Source organism: Ricinus communis, chromosome 2, assembly GCF_019578655.1.
Source record: "Ricinus communis isolate WT05 ecotype wild-type chromosome 2, ASM1957865v1, whole genome shotgun sequence".
NCBI classification, from domain to species: Eukaryota; Viridiplantae; Streptophyta; class Magnoliopsida; order Malpighiales; family Euphorbiaceae; genus Ricinus; species Ricinus communis.
The window spans coordinates 1,910,014-1,931,110 of NC_063257.1; the positions used below are offsets into that span (position 1 = coordinate 1,910,014).

General features: G+C 33.0%; 2 protein-coding genes across 2 annotated transcripts; one reads left to right on the forward strand and one right to left on the reverse strand.

Annotated features, from left to right (window-relative positions):
- Nucleotides 1-10,419: 10,419 nt before the first annotated feature.
- LOC8275771 (mitogen-activated protein kinase homolog NTF3) lies at nt 10,420-14,411 on the reverse strand. The gene is made up of 3 exons (XM_015720516.3): nt 13,793-14,411; nt 13,031-13,456; nt 10,420-11,491 (listed from the first exon to the last, which is right to left on the reverse strand). The coding sequence occupies exons 2-3, from the start codon at nt 13,451-13,453 to the stop codon at nt 10,796-10,798; spliced, it is 1,119 nt and encodes a 372-aa protein (XP_015576002.2). The 5' UTR covers nt 13,454-13,456; nt 13,793-14,411; the 3' UTR covers nt 10,420-10,795.
- An 836-nt stretch (nt 14,412-15,247) lies between these two features.
- LOC8275770 (AP-4 complex subunit mu) lies at nt 15,248-19,889 on the forward strand. Its single transcript, XM_015721327.3, has 13 exons — nt 15,248-15,596; nt 15,738-15,832; nt 16,005-16,208; nt 16,344-16,460; nt 16,549-16,677; nt 16,762-16,888; nt 17,468-17,571; nt 17,671-17,775; nt 17,885-17,979; nt 18,852-18,939; nt 19,092-19,152; nt 19,249-19,322; nt 19,621-19,889. The coding sequence occupies exons 1-13, from the start codon at nt 15,536-15,538 to the stop codon at nt 19,717-19,719; spliced, it is 1,359 nt and encodes a 452-aa protein (XP_015576813.1). The 5' UTR covers nt 15,248-15,535; the 3' UTR covers nt 19,720-19,889.
- The last annotated feature ends 1,208 nt before the right edge of the window (nt 19,890-21,097 follow it).

Sequence of the window (21,097 nt, forward strand, 5' to 3'; positions counted from 1 at the left end):
TGAAAGGGCAATTTATAGAACAAAAAAGAAAGAATGGATTAAGAAAATAAATTTGAAATTAGTAAAAAAATGGGAAAAAATTGCTGGGATTTTGTTTTGTTAAAAAAAAAAGAGGTAAAAAGGGCAGAGGAATCTCGAATGGGAGTTGTTGGGAGAGAGGGAAGGTGATTAGGCATGTGGGGCTGAGAAGAAATTTCCACAACCGTCCAATTCCAGCTGGTGAGCAGGCCACCATATATTTTATTTAATCATTGCCTGTCTTTCAGTTTCTCAGTTCTTTTGTATCTTTTCATTTTATTTCTTTTATGTTTCGTTTTCTTAAAAAAATAAATTTACCTCATTTTCACCGCCAGTACCAGAATTAACCGTTGAAGTACAGTTGCTTTTCCCCCCCCACAAGGGAATCTCGGGGGTAGAGGTGGTATTTTAACGTTTGATGAGGGGTTATTCAGATATTTTATAAAGAGCACTTTGACAGGCCATTTAATGCCAATCAAGTTCTAATAAGTCTCCAGGTCTTTAAGAATCTTTGGACGTGTTCCAAGGTTATTTCACCTTTTCTTTGCTTCAATTTGTTCGCCATTGTCATTTGGCGTCCGTCAGACGGAAATGACGTTTTTTTATATATATAATTGGAAAATACTGTATTAACAAAATAAAATATTCTAAATAATTAATACATAATGTAAAAAATCACTATAAAATTATTGATAAATTCAAATTATATATAGATATTTAAGGTATTTTATATATAATATAGTGAAAATGTATTTTTACACTTAAATTTAATTGTCTAACTCCATATAATATTAACCAAAAAAATTATAGAAAAAAATAGTTAAAAATGAGCTTAAAGTCCAATGAACATTTTAGTTATTTTTCATAATTATTAGAATTTATGAAATAGTATTTTGTGGAAATAAAAATACTTATAGTCTTATTTATTAGATAGACTTATATTGAGTATACTTATTTTTATGTAAATTTCTTTAGAGGATAACTCTTCTCTATATATATATCTGCAAACTTAATATTAGAGAATAAGAGTTTTCTTTTATCTGCTCTCTGCATTTGTCCACCATTATTTTTTCCATAGTTCTTCCATAAACACTTTAGTTTAGTTTTCATTACTCTTTTTAAGATCCAATGAGCTTTTCAAGAAGTGGAGAGTAATGATTAATCATCTTTATACTTGAAGAAATTTTAGATTTAGAGGGAGCTTTTACTTTATTATTTTATGTCTTTCTATTCAATACCATAATCATTGATTTAAATATATTAGGCTAGTTTTCATAAGTGTTTAGTTTAGTGTTTTTACTTTTGTATGAATCTTGTTATTTATTTATTTAATGAATAATTTTTTTACAACATAAATAAGGAGCTGCGCAGCAGCTACAAAATGAGAGTTTGATAAAATATAGAATAAAGATATACAAACAAGAACCAATCCCAATGAAAAGGCAGAATAAATTGGGTTGGTAAGTAATACCACTCCTAGACCTCCTAATATAAGACCTAATCCCATAAAAAATAAAAGAAAATCATGTTCATATATTTATTAGTTTCAATTATTATTGACAGTTAACCATCATATTAGTTTAGCAATATTAATTATTATGAATGTATTTATGTTGAATGTATTAGAGACACAAATTTTGTTTCAATCAATGCAGGGATAAAAAATTTTAGTTGCATCATTAGTTGCAGTGACTAAAGAAAAAGACGCATCATTGTCTCATTCATTAGATTTAGACTTAAAGTAAAACAAAGAGTTTACTAAGTAAATAACTAGGCTAAATACTGTATTTATCATATAATTTTCATACATCACATCATTGCATATTTACTTTATAGATTATTTAATTTATTTTATGAATATTATTCTCTCAAAAGTACTTGTTTAGAGTGTTTAGATTTATTTTTATTGTTTTGTGTTGATAATTAGTCTTTAAAATAAGTGGCCTCATAATTTTTTAAGAGATCGATATCGTGGTAAACTTATTCTTACTCTATAAACAGTTCATACACTTGCAAATACTAACTTAGACATATAATTATAAAAAAAAATATACTAGAAATGATTACAGGCTACCATATAACTAATGTCTATCCTTTCTTTTGATGATGGAAGATCGCATCTTAGAAAAAAAATGAAAGAAATTGTGTTTTAAATTTTGTTTGGATAACACTTAACAATATTTTCAATTACAGGTTTGTACCGTTTACCACAAAAAATCAAGATCAAAACATTGCTTTCGCGAAGAACAAAACTGATAACGTTCTATTAACACTGGTTAATAAAAGGGATTAAGATTTACTAGTCGTTATCTCTGTGGGCCAAAAAAAAACTGAAACTATAAGTCTTTAATTTTGTTGAAAAAATTACATTATGATAGTTGGAATTGCAAATTTGAATCCTAAATCAAGTGACCATTAAAATCATAAAGAGAAAATTAAATGAATGATTCAGTATCTGGCAATCATTAATAGTCAAATTAATAGACTATAATTATTATTGATTCATTGTTTCCTGTTGAATTGCAAGTGGAAGTCACGTGCATGCCCCTAGATTTCACCCTCATCCAGAAAGCCAATTAAGACGGTGACAGAACTTAAAAGCAGCACTATTGTTGCTGCAGGATCCTTCCAGTGGGGTGATACCATATCCTTCCCCAGCTACCCTTTTACTCTTTTTAATTGGTTTTAATCACAAATCAATACACCTTCGTCCCTCTATGTACATACATATTTCTTGAATGGATAGAAGAAGTGGCAGGCACCCTACTACATATCTTTACCTATCATACTCATCAACAAGAGAAATAACCCATTGAAGTTTGAATCGATAATCTCATGAATGATAAAGATATGTTAATATTGATAATTAATTGAAACTTGATATCATAATTTCAATTAAATTGCAGTGGCATATAAAAATGAAATTTATACTATTTTTTTTTTTTTTTACTATAACTAAAAATCTAATAAACTACGTAAGTCATTATATTTATAATTGTAATCCTTTTAATTATAAGTGATAATACTAATAAAGCAACCCCTTATTTTAAAAGAAAATTGAAAAAGAAAAGAGAGAGGACAAATATTTTCCTTTATCTCTTACATTAGCCAATAGGATTTATGGGATACCCAGCAGCCACATATAGTTTAGTTGCTAAAGGTGGGTCATAGAGGGTCAAGACTTTCTTCCTCTCATATCCAATCTTGAAGGACGCCTATTTGACCACAAAAGAAAGAGAAAAAGTGCAGTTCCTACTTCCTAGAGCCTTCCTTTGCTTCTAGTTTTACATCTTAATTACTCAATTATTAATTCTGATCACTTAGATATTATATATAACTATTATCAGCAAAGAATTATTAATATATAAATATTACAACAATTGGCTCCTCTGTTTGGAGCAAGACTCAGAGGTAATTAAAGATTTTTTGTTTATGAAGTCAGAGACGTAGGCCTTCAAAACACAGCAACGCTTATACTAATTAACCTCACGTGCAAATTAGTTATATGTGGAATTGGGATATCAGCCACTCAAGATTTGATTAGTAATTAATATACTATTTTAAAAAAAAATTATATTATATATATGAATGGAGATTGGACAATACTTATTTATAGGCGATTACTTAGGACAAAAAAATAAAATTTAAGGTAGTTAGTTAACAAAGATATGATATCTATGAAGCACAACAAGTGAAGCAGTGCATGAAACTAATGTTTTGTTAAGGTTTTAATTTGAAATGTTCAAAGGAAAGGATTCACTTCATTGTGGTAATCCATTTTCTTGCTATATTTGAGACAAATTCTGATTTTGCGAAATTATAAAGTATGAAATACATATGCAGACGAGCTATAACTTGGAAACCATTGTTTTTTAATATAGAAAAGGACAATTTTAAGAGTAAGCATCATATTTAAAAATTCACAAGTCCCAAAACAAAGGGAAAAAGAAAAACCATATATGCATACTAAGGAAAAAAAGATAAAATTACTACATTTGAGGGTGAATTTACTAAGAACCTAAAGTCTTTTCTTCTCAACAGAATAAAAAATTAAGATTAGTTACATGAATATGTTGATAAGTGTATTTATTTAAATTTGAGTTATGATGGAAAAAGGAAATATTGATTAGTGCATTACAAAAAAAAAAAAGAAAAAAAAAGAAAAGAGAAAACGTAGATGGAAGGGTTGGTGGCTTCACTGTTAGGCATCTTTTCTATGCTTGAAAACGAATTCACTGTGTTCACGACCACATAGGAAAGGTTGGTAATTTCAATTTTATCTTAGGCAACCAAAGACAATTCATAAAAGGCTATTTAGCCAAAATATGAGTAGTACCTATAAAGCCAAACGCCCTTTGATTAGGATTAAACTCATTTATTTTGCCACTGCTCACAACTCAAAATCCCAGTTTGCTTCACTCAGTTATTATGCTTCTCTTTAATAAATAAATTAAAAAGATATATTTACGCAAAAAAAAAAAAAAAAAAAAAGGAAAAAAACACTGGAAGAATTTTCTACTGGATTCATGGTGGATCGAGCCTCTCATGAATAGTAACAATAATGATAATAAGAAGAAAAAGAAAAAAACTTAAATGGTGTCGATGACAAAGGAATCATGTAAATGAACTTTAACTTAAAGAGAGTTAATAATGACAGGGGGCAGATACACAAAGTTGAAACATCTAACCTCAAATATTTTTTACTTAGGCATGCAGTACTTGCTTAATTATGTAAATAAATAGTTGTTTGTTTTCTTTTTAATTTAAAAAGAAAAACACTGCAGCTATTTTTCAACTATTTAATTTGGATCTGTAAAACGTTTGAATTAGAATGCAGATGATATGGACCATATAATATAAAACAATTATTTTATAAGAATTTCGACATGGCTTTGGCCTAACTTGTTTAAATACTCCATCATAGATTGAGAATATTACCGTATTTGTTAATACACACCACTCTCAATGTTTATATTATATGCTTTAGAATATTTGGGTGCCTAAATCATGTCCTTTTAAAAGTTTCTTCTTTAGCAGAACTGAAAAAATTGAGCATAATCTACAATATGATTTATTTAGGATCATTTGATTTTTGGGACTTAGGGGTCATATTTAGTCATCCAAGAAGATATTATAGTGATCGCATTAGCTTTTCTTGTCTGTCCTGCAAATTTAGGGCACAGGCAGTGTGGACTGTGAACCACAAAATAAACAAGTCATAACTCAGAACATGAAGAAACCACCCTATAAAACAAAGGAAATATATTTTGTGCATGCTTCACCATTTAAGGAGTTGACAAATAAAATATTATTATTACAGAGAAGGGAGAGAGAAATTCAATTGGTGGCCTCAAATAAAAGATAAAGTTATCTTGTTCTTGATAATAAGCAAAAGAGAAAACAAGGGACACTATTGGGCAAATATTGACAACTTTTTTTTATTTATAATTTTATGCTTTTTGATATGGAGTGAGGACCTAACCTTTTAACTTATGTTAAATAGATATTTCTTTCTTCACTTGCAACATAAGAAAAGTGTTAGAGAGTAATGGACATCTTCCCATTTCATACATAAAGTAAAATAAAAGTAAGAAAAGACATCAACTGATGGCATATCTCATCTGATCTTACTATGATTCCTCCTTTGTAATTTATGTAGCCTACTCTCACAACTTGCAAACTTTGGTCATTTTAGTTTCTTCTCCATGCTCATGTTGTCGATAATGACCGCTCTTTCAAAGCAAATCAAATATTTCCCTGCTCAGAATCTTAGTAGCTACCTACGCAACTAGGCTAACCCATTTGGATCTCACCAATTTAAGCAGAGATTAATCATGCCTGTCTATTACAAGTACTACAAATAGAATAGACCCAATTTTTTCATAAGATGTTATATATATATATATCAAAGTTGGGTGAATCAAGTGGAATACAGTAGGCCTATTGCATTCTCATACATGCACTATGCCTTTCCATTAATACAATAAATGAAAATTGGTTTACTCAAAACATCCAAAGTTCACTTCAATAATTGTTGAAGCCCAGCATAAAGTTGTGACAAGCTTACTAGTTACCGCTCATATGGTGATACGGAAATATGCAATTGTGGTCCCTTACAGAAGATATCAGCAAAACAAAAGAACTACAGAATCCATCCCTGGAAGTTGGGTCTCATCCTTAGCAATCTGGTGAAAAGCTGGTGTTATGCTAAAGGGTACACATGGGGAGATTTTGATAGGTTAGTTTCTGATCAACTTAGGGCAAGCACTATAATGTCACTTTGACAGAAGGGTCCTCTTCTTGAATTGTAGGGTACCCTTTTAAAAGTGATTTTCATTTGTTGGGTGTAGTTTTGAGGGTTGAAGTTACTTAACAAGTGCCAAGTTGCTTAGCTACTTGCATTTGATCGGTAGTGGACTGGGTACAACTCATTTACATGATGTTCCTTATTTGTTACTACAACAATTCTTAAAAGCAACATCCAAATAAAATTTGTTCTGGTTGTTTGTCTGTACTATTTATTTCTGTTAATTAGTTATTTTGGTTTCTCTTCATCAATTGCCTATATAAAGTTAGATCCTCTGGTAGCATAGCAACAAACTGATGGATATGGCCATATAATCAATAGTACTGCAATGGAACCTATGCAACTCTAAGGAGGACAAAGATTAATTAACTGTTTTCTCCAGTTAATATGTTTCTTTAAACTAAGTAGAGTTAGATATTTAATTGATTTGAAATCATATGTTTACACTGACAGAGAAGGTCATTTAAAGATGAGTCGGACGCCAAATAGATTCAAATATGAATCGACAATCGGCAAAGAGTTAAAGGACAATATATACCTAATTGTAAGAGTCACTTCTGAAAAGAATAACGCCCAGATCAAGAAATAACAAACAAATAAACAAGACCACCTCCACTTCACCATCTGAAGGAATCCTCCTTGATTAGGTTAGAAGATTAATGGCACGAGCTTTTGCCTTTTTATTCCCTCCACTAAGTTATTTCCCATTTCTTTCTCTCCTTTGACATCACATACTTATTATTTAATTAGGAATGGTCATCGTTAATTGATTATTTCAATGGCTATTAGTTTTTCGTGTCCAAACTAGACTTCATGGTTCTCCTTTTGTTGAGATGTAAATACTTTCATTTTGGAAAAGAAGGAAAGAAAAACCAATAGATGGCAGGAAAGCAAAAGAAAAAGAAGAGTGCATCCATGCATGGAGACGACAATGCAGGGTCCCATCAACATGACAATGTCTCACTGTATCTAATTAATTAGTCGGTAGAATAATTTGTGGTGCCGAAACGAATATGCTCCTCTCTTCATGGTGCTTGGTCTCTCATAATTTTTGGATGTTACCTTTTACTCTAATTTTTTCTTTTTCTTTTTCTTCAGAAGTTTTTGACTGAAGTTCCATTGAGTTATGGTAAATAAGATTAAAATATTTAAATTTGAGATCCTTTCACATGGAAAAATTTAAATCAAACCATTCTCACATCGGACTTAATCGCACCCAACTTCTAGAAAATGGATGTGTTTCATCTTGAAGAGAAAAAACAGAAAATTTTGAAAACTTTATCATGACTTAGACTAACATCTTCAGATAATTTGTTCTTCTCTGTCTTATCATTGCTTCTTATCTTATCCCTTGTTTGGCACATCAAAAAATAGCAGCCTCTTATTTTTGTTTCAGTTGTTCTAAGTTGAAAAGTCTTTTCCAAAGTCTTCCGCTTCCAGCGTCTTCAGTGGAATGCGTTTCCTGTGATCTTTTCCCCTGAACCCTAAGCTGGCAGGAAATCCAATGCCAAGTATATCCAATGCGTTTCCTGTATTAAAAACTAGAATCATATATAGTGATGCTCCAGCAAATGTTTGAATATCTTATTCAACAAAATTATAATTTTAAAAAGCTTTATGATAATAATGTGAATTTTCAAGAAAATTTAATTAATTAACAGAGAAAATTTATTTTACATCGAAAAAAAAATGTTGCATAAGAATTAGAACATCTGCATTACGGAAATAATTCATATCTTTGTCATGGTAAGCATTGCACGTTACCATTCTCACATATTTATCACTTGGTCAGTTACTATTATTATTATTCTTCTTCTTTTTGGATACAGAGAGTCTTAGGGTTGGGGAAGAGGAAGACAGAGCTCCAGAACAAAAGTGATATGGCGGTCGATCTGTAGGGTCCATTTCAGCTTTTTCAAGGAACCCAGATAAGTGATATTTTGTTTCTAATAGTATGAAGCAATGATTTTCACATGCATTTTCTTTTTTCTTAATTCTCTTTTCAGCAAACTTTTTCTTTTTCCTTCATTTCTTTTCTTTATAATTATAATATGCTGAGTTCTTTTCAGTGGCCACCCTCACTCGATCTCAAATTCAGATTAATTCTTTTTTCTTCATAATGGTTATGTTTTCGAATGGTATATTGAGTTTGCGTTCTATTAATTGACGTACATATACATATATAGATAACAAAATAGTAAATTGCACAAACTACCATGGATATGGACATGGACAAGGAAGGTTTAGTAGAGGTGCATATACATCAGTGTCTTAAGTACAAGGGCAAGGTCACTTTGTAGGACAAAAGAAAATAGACAAGTCACAAATGCTTTTGCATTGCTAACCCATGTGAAATCTTTAATATGCATAGGGAAAAAGCATCCTCACGTTTCCATCTTTTATTATCTTCTTTTCGGCTTCTTCCTTCAAAGTTCAAAGTAATATCCCAAAAAGAGAGATAGGTCTTCCTCCATCACTGTCGGATCCTGCAGGGAATAGCAGTGTTCGATCTAGTGGTCTAGTTTTTAGTTTCTAGTATAAAAGATCGTAACATGCTCAATCTCTTTTATTAGTAATAATAATAATAATAATAAAAAGACTACTGGAGGCAGGGACAGAGCAGCTTTATTATCCTTCTCCTGTGAAGGTAACATTTTGATGCCAAGGTTAAGGATGCATTCCTGCACAATGTATGTTACTCTTGATGAATTCTTTTAAGGCATACCACAAATAACATTCAAAAGGTCTTTTTTTTTTTTTTTTTTTTTGCAAAGAAAGAAAAATTAACGGTAATTATGATAAAGAATTAAAATTTATTATTTTAGCCTTCCTTCAATAGTTAAAAACTATTGTAAAATATTTACTTGTTGGTCCACTCTCCCATGTAGGCTTTACCAAATAAAAACAGATAATTTATTGTTTAAGTATATTGCCTTATGTTTATTTTTGACAAATAGCTTTTCAGAGTAAATATATAATCAGAGTAAATCAGCTATTAGCTGCCCTCATAAACCTCCCGTAAATCAGCTAATTACCCTTCACAAAAAAGTCAGTATACCGACCAAAGGCCAGATTCGTTGATGCTACGTACTTTAAATACAAACACTAACTTACTCACGGCCATCAAAAGGGCATCAAGCAAATACATATAAATCAATGTCCTCAAAGAATTAAAAGACATCAACTTTTTCAAATTCTATATGTTTATTGAGGTTCATGATTTCATTTCGATTTAAAATAACCCAACAAGAATCATATTCCAATTGTCTTATACATTAATATTCTGGCTCTACGCTTAGTGTGTTAAAAAGCTACCATGACTTTTGTTGTTGTTTTTGTTTTTGTTTTTTTTTTTCCTTTCTAATAGATTCATGCATGTATCCCATATTAATGTACCCAGATAACATAGTTATGCAAATATGCGCATGTAGCCTGTCAACAGAAGTGGTCCAAAACCTTAGGAAGTGAGTCAAACTACACAAAACCATGCTGGCTGCTGTTTTTGAAATTATTTCTGATCAATTTAAGCATGTGGTATTAAGGAAATGCTCTAGAAGCTGATACACTACTATTTTAGAATACAATCTCATTTTGGTTACTTTTTTCATGACCCGGAACCGAAAGAGTTTCTCCTTGTGCCAAATCTCTTGCTACTTACTTTGCCTCACCAAATAGTACATGAGGCATCAATTGGTGGGTTTCTTTCCTTCTTTTTTTTTTTTTTTTTTAACTTACAATTAGTAATTCTCATTGTGCCACATCTTCTTTTAGTAGAACTAATGATTGGTTTCAAAGGGCCCATTACGACCCCTTGGGCATCCGGCTAATAGCATACGCGTGAGGTGGGGCGCTCAATTTAGGCCTCAGGAAGTTGCCTGGCCCGATAAATGTGATTATCGATCAAGACTCGAGAGCATTGGATAAAATGATTAAATTCAAAATGACTCCACAAAACTCTGGGAAAATTGATACTGAATAGCGCAAATATATACATTCATTTCTGCTGATGTAAAAGTTGATACAAAATTAAACTCGCATGCATCATTTTGAAAACCTCGGCAGGCAAAATTCTCTTTGTCCAAGCTTGTGTAGTGTACCATAAGGCTGTGACAGCATGAAATTACATCCAAGATATTCTAATATACAACAAAAGTTTTTCCAAACTCTTACAAAAGCACACCTATGTACAAACTGAAGGGACCCGTAAAGTTCAGAGCTCAAGCTCTTAAGACAAAAGTTAGTCGAATCATGCATCAACGGCACATCTGACTGGTGCATGCTTCCTTAAGATTATTAGCAGACGATACAACAACAGACATTAAAAAGAAGAGAAAAGGATGAAGAAGAAGAAGAGAAGTAAAAAAGAAAAAAGAGGACTAAACCGCCAACAAATACTTCCTCAGTTTAAGCCAGAATGAAAAGGACAAAGAAAAAACATCTGAGGCCCCTCTGGAAAATTATGGAGCATGATCAAGCACAGATCAGCCCAGTGGCTGTAGCTGCTTCGGGATGGTAATGGAGGATCTCCTTCCACATCATCTCCCTTATCATCTCTTCCCCTAAATCCTCATCTATGTCAAGATCAATTGGGACTTGGGCTGGAGGATTGCTGCTGGGATCAAACAGTGGGGACATGTAAGGATGTTGGAGTGCTTCAGTAACAGTTATTCTCTTTGATGGATCAAAAACAAGCATTTTCAACAGTAAATCAATTGCCAAGGGATGAGCATTAGGATAAAGGCGAGAAAAGGGACTGCCAGGGGAATATGGAAGAGACTTGATGTATTTCTTGGCCTTAGGGTTGTCAATAAATTCAAGATCCTCCTCCCTCTGGCTGCCAAGGATGTTGATGATAAGTTTAAGCTGGTTAAGACACTCTGTTCCGGGGAAGATAGGCTTCCGGCCAAGCAGCTCTGCAAAGATACATCCAACAGACCAGACATCAATGGATGTCCCATAGTAATCACAGCAGAGTAGTAGTTCTGGAGCCCGATACCAACGAGTAACAACATACTCAGTCATGAACTGGCCCTTGCCATTGCTAGTACGTGCAAGCCCAAAATCACAAATTTTTAAATCACAGTTAGCGTTGATAAGGAGATTCCCAGGCTTCAAGTCACGATGGAGAATGTTTGCTGAGTGAAGATACTTAAGACCACGGAGTAACTGCACCAGAAAGTACGAATTCACTTAAAGATAAAAATGTCTAGGGAAAGAAATGCATAAACTTTCAAAAGAATGTACCAAAAGAATAATAAAAAAATTGCTGAAGCATTTTTGTTACAAAGCAAGCAGTGCAAAGGCTATAAAATGGGAATATTCAGAGATTGCACACCGTAACAGAACAAAACCATATTCATCAGACTCCTCTGCCTGAAAATAAGTATATTCCACATGAACATGACAAAAACTCAAGATTGGGAAGCCAAAGAAGGCAAGTGCAATTTCACTAATTTCAACTAGGAGAAACATGACCAAATCAACTGGAAACTATTTGGAGGACTGAAGAGGTCCAATATCAATGGAAGTATTGTTGTTAGCACAAAATCCCTTCGAAATAAAATAAATTTGAAAGCGACAACAATCTTTGTCTCATTAATCCCAGCAATTTCTGAAATAAATAATATGTAATCTTCATTCAAGTGAAATGAAAGACAAAATAGACTCATTCCAGTGTCAAAATGTTTAATATTAAAAATAGTGGAGACGGTGAATCAATATCGAAAAAAAGAACAGAACTTCAGGAAAACTTCTGAGACTCTAGTTAACTTTTAACGGAATCTAAAATGCTAAGATATATTAATTGTAAAAGAAAGGGCACTATGATATGAAATATCTAGTTTCCAAAACCACCCATAGCATGATTCCGACTTAGTATGTTATCTGGCACAATGTCATACTAGTCGGACTGAAGTTTAGGTGAGTACTAAATAGCCTCCTAGAAAGATAATCCATCTTGAACATGTTTCTCCCAAATGCTATCTCAGATTTCCTATCTCTCATAATGTCCTATTTTTACCCTTCACAGGTCACAACTAAGCATAAAAACCAACTAATAGAAATTTATCCATCAATATGATTCCAGCAAACAGTTAAATTGTTGTGGCACAATCTCATCTAATGACTGGAAGCTTGATGAAAGGGACAAGCCTAACATCTAAGCAAGAAGTTGTCATTGAGTGCTCCAGGTGAGCTCATGCCTTTCAGTTAATAGAGTATTCTGAAAAGTTATCTAAAATTCAAGGTTACAATAACCTACTGCTGATGTTGATACCCATACAATTAGTACATTTACAAGTTATACCAAAGAACATCAATAGAATATCCTGGTTGAACACAGAACCCCTGCATCTATACATGAAGTTACTCATAACACACACCGGGTAAGGAAGGTAAGAAACATGCTGCCAGAACAAGACTATCAAATACCAAAGCATATTAATATCGCTGCCGGTTATAACATTCAAACCCAAGATCTGACCAATAGATTAACTTCTACCTGAATTATCTACATCACCAAGCTAATACAGTTTAACAAAAACCAAGCATACCCAAGAAGTAGAATAAAACAAAATCATCAATTACTTTCTATTTCCACAATCGCTTATGATAGAAACTTCTGAGTATTAACCTTTTGCTTTACAAATCCAGTTATAAATCTACTTAAAAACCATCCCATCCACCAATAGAGTAGCATGTAGATACCTGGAATAAGAAATATTGGCAGTGATCATTACTAAGTGCTTGAGAAGACTTAATAATTTGATGCAGATCAGTGTCCATGAGTTCATAAACAAGATAAACATCCTTGAAACTTCTCCTATGGATAGGCATCATAACGTCCTTCAATTGAATAACATTATCATGTCTGAGATGCCGAAGAAGCTTCAATTCACGTAAGGTTCTGAGTGCATCAACACGATTCTCAAAAGCATTGTGTATTTTCTTAATTGCAACTTTCTCGTTCGTTTCTCTATTCACAGAAGAACACACAATTCCATAGGCTCCTCTGCCAATTGGCTTGATTGGTACATATTTCGTATCAATTTCAAACAAAGTTTGCCACATGGAATAGTAATGTTTCCCATGAATACTAACCCCATTTGGAGGTTCAACAGGAGTAGCCATTTCCTGCAGGTAAATTCAACAGAAATATGTTACCAAGAAAAAAAATAAGAAGAAGGCTGACCAGCATATTGAAGTTCAATTGCGAAGTCATTAATGGAGACGATGTATTGAGACTTTCAAATTGTCATTTTTATTCACTTTGGTCAAAAAGCATAATCAAAGAAGATGGACTAGCACCTATAATATTATTCTCAATAAAGCCATCAAATTTCCAGTTCAAGCCCAATTACTGGAATAATACTAAAGAAAAAAAAAAAAAAAAGCAAAAATATATTAATCTGAAGTACAAAAAAAGGAAAAAATTCATAAAAGTCCCAAAATAAAGAGAAAAGCGCTTACTTGTGAAAGTCCCAAAATCTTGTGAAAGTATTCCTTATCCAAATAAACCAACTTTATAAGAAAAAACAAATCTTCTCGAATTCTTAACAAAGAAAGACATTTATTTTCCCAAATTTACCCTGGAAGCTGCATGAAACCCCTCAATTATTGATCCATTATACCAATCCCCGGAGCTAATTCACCATTCAGCCCCGTTCAATTTTACGCCATAATTGCGTCAATCGCTGCTGCCTCTGAAGAAGCTGATAAGTGAGTGCGTTTGTGGGTATGCAGGGCTTTGTATTCGATCTGCTGCAAGTGAAGTGTTTTGTCTGTATGCGTGTGGTTTGCCTGTCAACGATGGCTTCTAAGAAATTTCTCCACAGCGATCAAGATCCGTTATCTCGTCGCGATCAGAGTAGCGAAAGAAAGCAAAATTTAGATATCGATAATATTGCAATAATAATAATGATGATTATAAAATTAAGATAATTTGGATCTTTTTTGGTTTATCGCGTATCAGAACCCCAGTTTCTCTCTTGTAACGACAGCCCATACGGATAAATTTTTCATTTTTAATTTTGGCGGTGACGTGTCAGTTTCGAAGATTTTGCAGGAACAGGAACGCCGTCGTTTCTGGTCCCTTTTTTAATTTTTCGGTTTTGTTTCGTTGAACGAGTGTTGAAAATATCTTCTTTCCCGTGGACCAGCGGAAGGCATATTCTTCCAGGATTCTTAACACTGTGTTTGGCTGGAAAAAAAGAAATCGAGGGATGGAAAAACTAGGGAGAAAATCTTGTTTTTCTCTTTCTTTCTTTTTTTTATTCGGTTTCACGATCGAGCAAGAAAGGACATGGTCCCAGAAAAAATGAATCTTTTCAAACTGAAAATGATTGGTCCGATACATTAATGAACATTTATAGTCTCTTGCGAAAGAAGGAAAAAGGTGGAAAATGAAATAAAAGAAAAAAGAAAGAAAAGCAGAAAATAAGGTTTTTCTTTTCCTGTGTAAGAAACACAAACAGAAAAGGCAAAAGATTTAAAATAATGTAATATCCTTATAGGATAAATAAAAAAATAATTCACCTAAATTTGGAATGAAAGAACGGAGAAATACGAATTCTTACACAAAATTATTTTTATCATTTTTTTAGAATAAAATAGAAAAAGGAGTTTACTCTTTCTTTCCATTATCCTCCTTTTCCTCACCCTACTTTTTCCCAAACAAAAGCTTAGTAATCATATCTTTTCCCTACTTTTGTCTTCATCCGTCGTTCTTCTTATTCATTCTCCTTAGCCTAAGAGGGATATTCTATTTTATTCCAAAAACATTTAAATTTTACTTATTAATTTTTATTGTGTAAAAGAGTGAAGAATTTTAATTTAAATAATGAGGAAATGAAATATACATACATTATGCAGCGGTAAAAATAAAATATGAAGAAAAAAAAAAAAGGCAATCACTTTAATTCATAAGCTATTGCAAAGAGACAACTGATAACCGATAAGTCAAAGTGATCACGAGTTCCACGCCAAACTCGAGCAGCAGCAGAACATGGACATGACATTTCCCAATGCAAACGTGGCTTTGTAGGGTACTTAGAAAGGACCCCAAAAGAAATAAAAAGATAAAATAAAATAAAAAAGCTCAAGCACCAAACTTTCTATCTCTACCCTCTATGCTTCAACTTAACTAAAATCAGAACTCAAGAGAAATACCATTACTGAGAAGAAAATCAAAAGGGACAAGGAATTGAGTTGTTAATGATGATATCACAGTTCTTCGTGCTCTCTCAAAGAGGCGACAATATCATCTTCCGTGACTGTCAGTTTTCTCTCTCTAGCTATTTGATCTCTGCATCTTTTAACTTGTGCATTTCATTCGGTTAATTCAATTATGTATGCAGTTGAATACTAGCATATATAGAGCCAGTAAACAAGATAGTTGTTCTTTAATTTAATGCAGATCGTGGTGAGTTACCCAAAGGAAGCACTGAAATTTTTTTCCGTAAAGTTAAGTTTTGGAAAGAAAATGAAGGAGGGGACGCTCCACCTGTTTTTGTAGGTATTTTTGTTATTATTGTGTTTCTTAATTTATTTGACATGTTAAATGCCTTCCTTTTCTTTTTTGAAAAAAAAAAAAAACAAATTAATTGTGTAAGTTCAATTAACTTGGATTTAGTATATATATTTATGTATATGGGGTAATGATATTCTTTTTTTATTTTTTCAGAATGTGGATGGTGTGAACTACTTTCATGTGAAAGTTGCTGGCTTGCTATTTGTTGCTACAACAAGAGTTAATATCTCACCTTCACTTGTTCTTGAATTTCTTCAAAGAAATGCACGTGTCATCAAAGATTACCTTGGTGTTCTAAATGAAGATTCACTCCGAAAAAACTTCGTTTTAGTGTATGAGTTACTGGACGAAATTATTGTAAGTATTAGGCATTGCATCATCATTCAAATACTGAGTTCTTGCTTATTGACTGGAAATTTGAAAGCTTCTCCGTTATGGTATAGTAAATTATTCCTGTTCCTGTTACAGGCTTGACAGAGTATTTCTTTGCAGGATTTTGGCTGTGTGCAAACAACATCAACTGAGGTTCTCAAGTCCTATGTATTCAACGAGCCACTCATGATTGAAGCTGCACGTTTGCCAAGTCTTGGTCCTGCTGCCATCTTTGCGGTATTGACATATATATCTAATTTCATTCTGGTGCACTTGTCAACATGAGTATGTATGTTAATTAACTTTCTGAGCTTGCTTTTTGCAGAAAGGGGATAAAAGAATGCCTGTGACAGCTTTTACTAAATCGGTTATAGCCAATCAGCCTCGTGGCAGAAAGAGAGAGGAAATTTTTGTAGATGTCATCGAGAAAATAAGTCTTACATTCAGCTCTAGTGTGAGTATGTCAAACCAAAAAGGAAAAGACAGAAAATTCACTACTATTGGTGGTTTTAGTTTACTCATCATTCAGTTCATACAGGGATACATACTGACTTCTGAGATTGATGGCACCATTCAGATGAAAAGTTTTCTCACTGGCAACCCTGAGATTAGGCTTGCCCTAAATGATGACCTAAGTCTAGGAAGAGATGGAAGGTCAACCTATGGTATTTTTCTCATTCATGGAAATTCTTTTAGGACCTGGTTGAACTTTTTGATGTTTGTGGGATTTCCATGTCGCAGATGAAAGAGATGTAACAAATAAATTGAGAATCTTTGAAGTGCAAGGGCCATATCCTGTCATTTTTGGATCTTCAATGAAGTTTAATTTATTTTCTATTGCTGCTTACATGCTAGGCTTTTGAGTTTGCTAAAAATCTATATAAACAATTATTCACCATTTGTTAGCATTAACTGATTCACTCAGGCATGCACTATAGAAGTTATGTATCTGTTAAACAACAGGTTCTTCTCTCTTATCAGAAACTGCTTTTGAAGAGACGTGTCTCTAGGATGATAGTAGAGTAAGTTCAGGTCTCCTGAATTATCAGTTCCACATCATTTGCTAATTTTTATAGCTCACCTCTATTCCTGAGTCTTAGATAAGATGTCTGAGGTAGTTTACAATAATGTTGAGTGTTATTTGGGTTGTACTGTCTGTATCCTGAAAAGACTGTAAGCAAGAATGCTTTGAAACTTGCCCCATCTTCATTGCATGAATTCTGCCGTGCTGCTTTCTGCAACAGGTTACACTAGTTCATCTGGAGCAGGGGCAGTGATTCTGGATAATTGTAATTTTCATGAATCAGTGCATCTTGATAGTTTTGACAATGACAGAACTTTGACTCTGGTGAGTGTGAATGAGATGGTGCAAAATGTAAAGTGTACTATTTTTAATATGACCTTCACTTATTTGATAATGTTATTCAGTGTTCCTTTTCTATGACAGATAGCACCAGATGGCGAATTTTCTGTCATGAACTACCGCATCACTGAGGAGTTTAGACCTCCCTTCCGTATTAATGCATTAATTGAAGAAGTGGGACAGCTTAAGGTGACTAAACTGTACCTTCTGTTTTTACTTTAAGTGTACCTTCCCCCACCAAAAGAAAAGCTGTTGCTCACATCTATTTCTTAGTTGAACTAACACTGCCTTCCTTCAGGCTGAAGTTATAGTCAAAGTGCGAGCTGAATTTCCCTCTAGCATCACTGCAAATACTGTACTCATAGAGGTGCCACTTCCAGCATATACTAGCAGGTAATTTTACTTGCACTATGTACAAATTTGTCTGGATCAATGAGCAAAAATAATGCTTCAAAATCACTACATTTGCTTTCAGAGAAAATGTTATTATCCTGTCTGTTTGGTTCTTAAATACTAATTCATTCATATAGTTTGGTTGAAAAATATTGACATATGACAACTTTCTAGTAGCTGCTATTTAACTTGTATTGATGTTTGACAAATTCGATCTTGTGCAAGCATTTGCAGATGTGGTCAATTTCATAATAATATGTGGTCAATAATACACTTAAAAGAAACTATTGTAAATCACTATGTTGAATGATCGAAGAAATTGTCAAGCAAACTCTACTGATGACATGTTTGACAAATTCGATCTTGTGCAAGCATTTGCAGATGTGGTCAATTTCATAATAATATGTGGTTAATAATACACTTAAAAGAAACTATTGTAAATCGCTATGTTGAATGATCGAAGAAATTGTCAAGCAAACTCTACATATGTCATCAGTACTTCATTTAGTTCCTTCTTTGCCCCTGAGAAAAATTAATTTCCTATTCTTCAATTCTAGTCACTCACTCATTTGTTTTCAATTTATCCAATAGAAGTTAGTTATTGGAACGCATCTTGGGTGTTAAGCAAGGCAGTACTTTCTGTAATATCTAAAACAGGTCAGACTAAGTGAGGCACAGCTTTTACAGGGTTTTTTAATATTAGCAAGAATTAGTAAGTTGCTGATGTGATTTCACAGAGCCTATGTATGGCCTGAAAGCAGTGAGATTTGAGAAAGAAAAAACCAAACACCAAGAGAAACCTTGTCTCGCTGGAAACAGAATTATACTGATACCACTGATTAAGACATCTGTTGTACATGTACAAATTTCAGGGTTACTTTTGAGTTGGAGCCTGGAGCAGTTGGAGTCACTACTGATTTTAAGGAATCAAGTAAGAAAATTGAGTGGGGTTTGAAGAAGGTATTACCTGAATACAATATTTTTTTTTTTTTTTTCCTTACCTCAGAAAAGTTTATGCTCATAGCTATCTTGCAAGTATTCTTGCTTAAATTATAGGCTTTGAGCATGACTGCAATGAATGAATCATCGCTCATAGATGTAATACATTTTAGATTGTTGGTGGATCTGAGCATACGGTACGTGCAAAGCTGACATTTTCACAAGCAATGCATGGTAAGAGGCTCTTATTAATTTAGTTTTGTAGGTTATATAAATTTAAATCTTAATTTCGCGAGCAAATATCATGTGTACTTTACTTCTTTGTTGCAGGAAATATCACGAAGGAAGCTGGACCAGTTAACATGACCTTTATTATTCCAATGTACAATGCCTCAGGACTTGAGGTAAGGATTTGACAAAGTCAACCACTATTATGTTAACAAGCTCGCAACTTCAATTTCATTTCTTAAAAATCACACAGTTTTTAGCTATCTATTAGAACCATGATGTATAAGTGAGCTTGTTTTAGTTGACTAATCAAATATGAGCTCCGTATTTTACTGATTTGATTATCCTAATGACCAATGCGAATCAGAATACTAGTTTCTCAGGTTGATTACATAAATTCACTGTATTGATTTTTCTCAAATATAGCGCCATCTGAGCGATGGAGATCTATGTTTCTTCATTTTCTTGATGCAGGTCAAGTACTTGCAAATAGAGAAGAAAGCATCAACCTCTAACCCATATCGATGGGTGAGATATGTCACAAATTCAAATTCCTATGTTGCTCGATTGTAATTGCAGCCCTCACTTCATCTGCTCCTACTCTTGTTTATTTATAGAATTTTCCCACTTTTTAAACCCTTTTTTCTTTGGTATTGGTCACTTTCACCTTTATCAAATGAAAAGAAAAATAAAAAAGAATCTCAAAGTATTGTAAATATATCTTATTGTCTTGCTTCCTTTTATCTCCTGCATGGCTCATGGCTCCACAAAACTCATAATTTGTGAATGGTTTTAGAAACGCTTATATCAGCTTTAAAGTTGCGTATGGCTACCAACACTATTGTGATTTAACAAGGAGATTCTATGAAAAGCATTGTAATATTAAGGGTCTTTTCAGAGAGCAATTACTCAATGATCCAGGGATTCTAGAATTTCTTTTGCTTTTCTCTGCCGTTCTCGTGCTTCATGATCAAGGCATATATACCTAATAGTTAAGATGGGTTTGACAAGAACATGATTCCATTTTATCACAAAGTCGGAAAAAAATACTAAATTAAATTAAATTGTGAGTTAGATAAAAGTTGGACGGCTTAATCTTTCGGTTATATCCTTGGAATAGAAGAAATCAAAATGCTCTTAAATAATGTGGATTCTAAAGGCTAAGCTGAGAGAAAAATTTATCGGATAACAAGGAAATATTCTGCTTTTCCATAACTAAGAGATTACAATTGAATGTTGTTTTTCTGACACTGTATGTCAATCCCTAGAATTTCTTTCTTTTTTTGTTTTGTTGGGGGGGTTTTGACATTATATATTTAATTCTAATCAGATTTCAGGAACTTGATGCTCGTACCATTTGCTTTACTTGTTAGAAGTCCATTTGTTTTCCATTTTTATGCAATAAACATTAATTAGTGGTTAATTTTGACTTGCTAATGTCGACAACATGAATCATATTTCATCATTTCAATCAACTAAAGCTGAAAATCAGCCAAAGATTTGTAGATCAATGGAGTAGAATAAAGCGTTATACTTTCTTTTGTTCAATTTGATTATCTCCTAAAGGTGCAGTTCAGACCGGAGAAAGAAACCCAAATCAACATGGCCACTCATAAAGGGGGCCGTAGTCTAAACAAAATAGCCATGCCCTCTTTTTATTTATTTTTTTCGGCTTCTTTTTTAAATTGAACAATTTATGATCAATGTTGTCCGTGTGAGAATGCAATTACAACATAATTTTTCCTTCTTGTATTTATCAATAATATAATTATTTATCAGATCATCTAATTCTATTAAGTTATTATAATAATTATTCTTCTTCTACAAAAAAATTGAAAAAAAAAAAAAGAAAAAACATCATATCTGCCTTTTTGCCTTTCTTGAGGCGACTAAAAGGACACAGCGTCCGGGGGAATCTTAGGCTGTCAAGTTGGTATATTTTCGTTGCCCG

Coding starts and splice junctions, on each gene's coding strand:
- LOC8275771 (XM_015720516.3), bottom strand. CDS start 13,453: ATGGCTACTCCTGTTGAACCTCCAAATGGGGTTAGTATTCATGGGAAA. Junction 11,492..13,030: donor GCCAATATTTCTTATTCCAG/GTATCTACATGC, acceptor TTTCTGGTGCAG/TTACTCCGTGGTCTTAAGTA.
- LOC8275770 (XM_015721327.3), top strand. CDS start 15,536: ATGATGATATCACAGTTCTTCGTGCTCTCTCAAAGAGGCGACAATATC. Junction 16,209..16,343: donor AGTTACTGGACGAAATTATT/GTAAGTATTAGG, acceptor ATTTCTTTGCAG/GATTTTGGCTGTGTGCAAAC. Junction 17,572..17,670: donor ATGACAGAACTTTGACTCTG/GTGAGTGTGAAT, acceptor TTTCTATGACAG/ATAGCACCAGATGGCGAATT.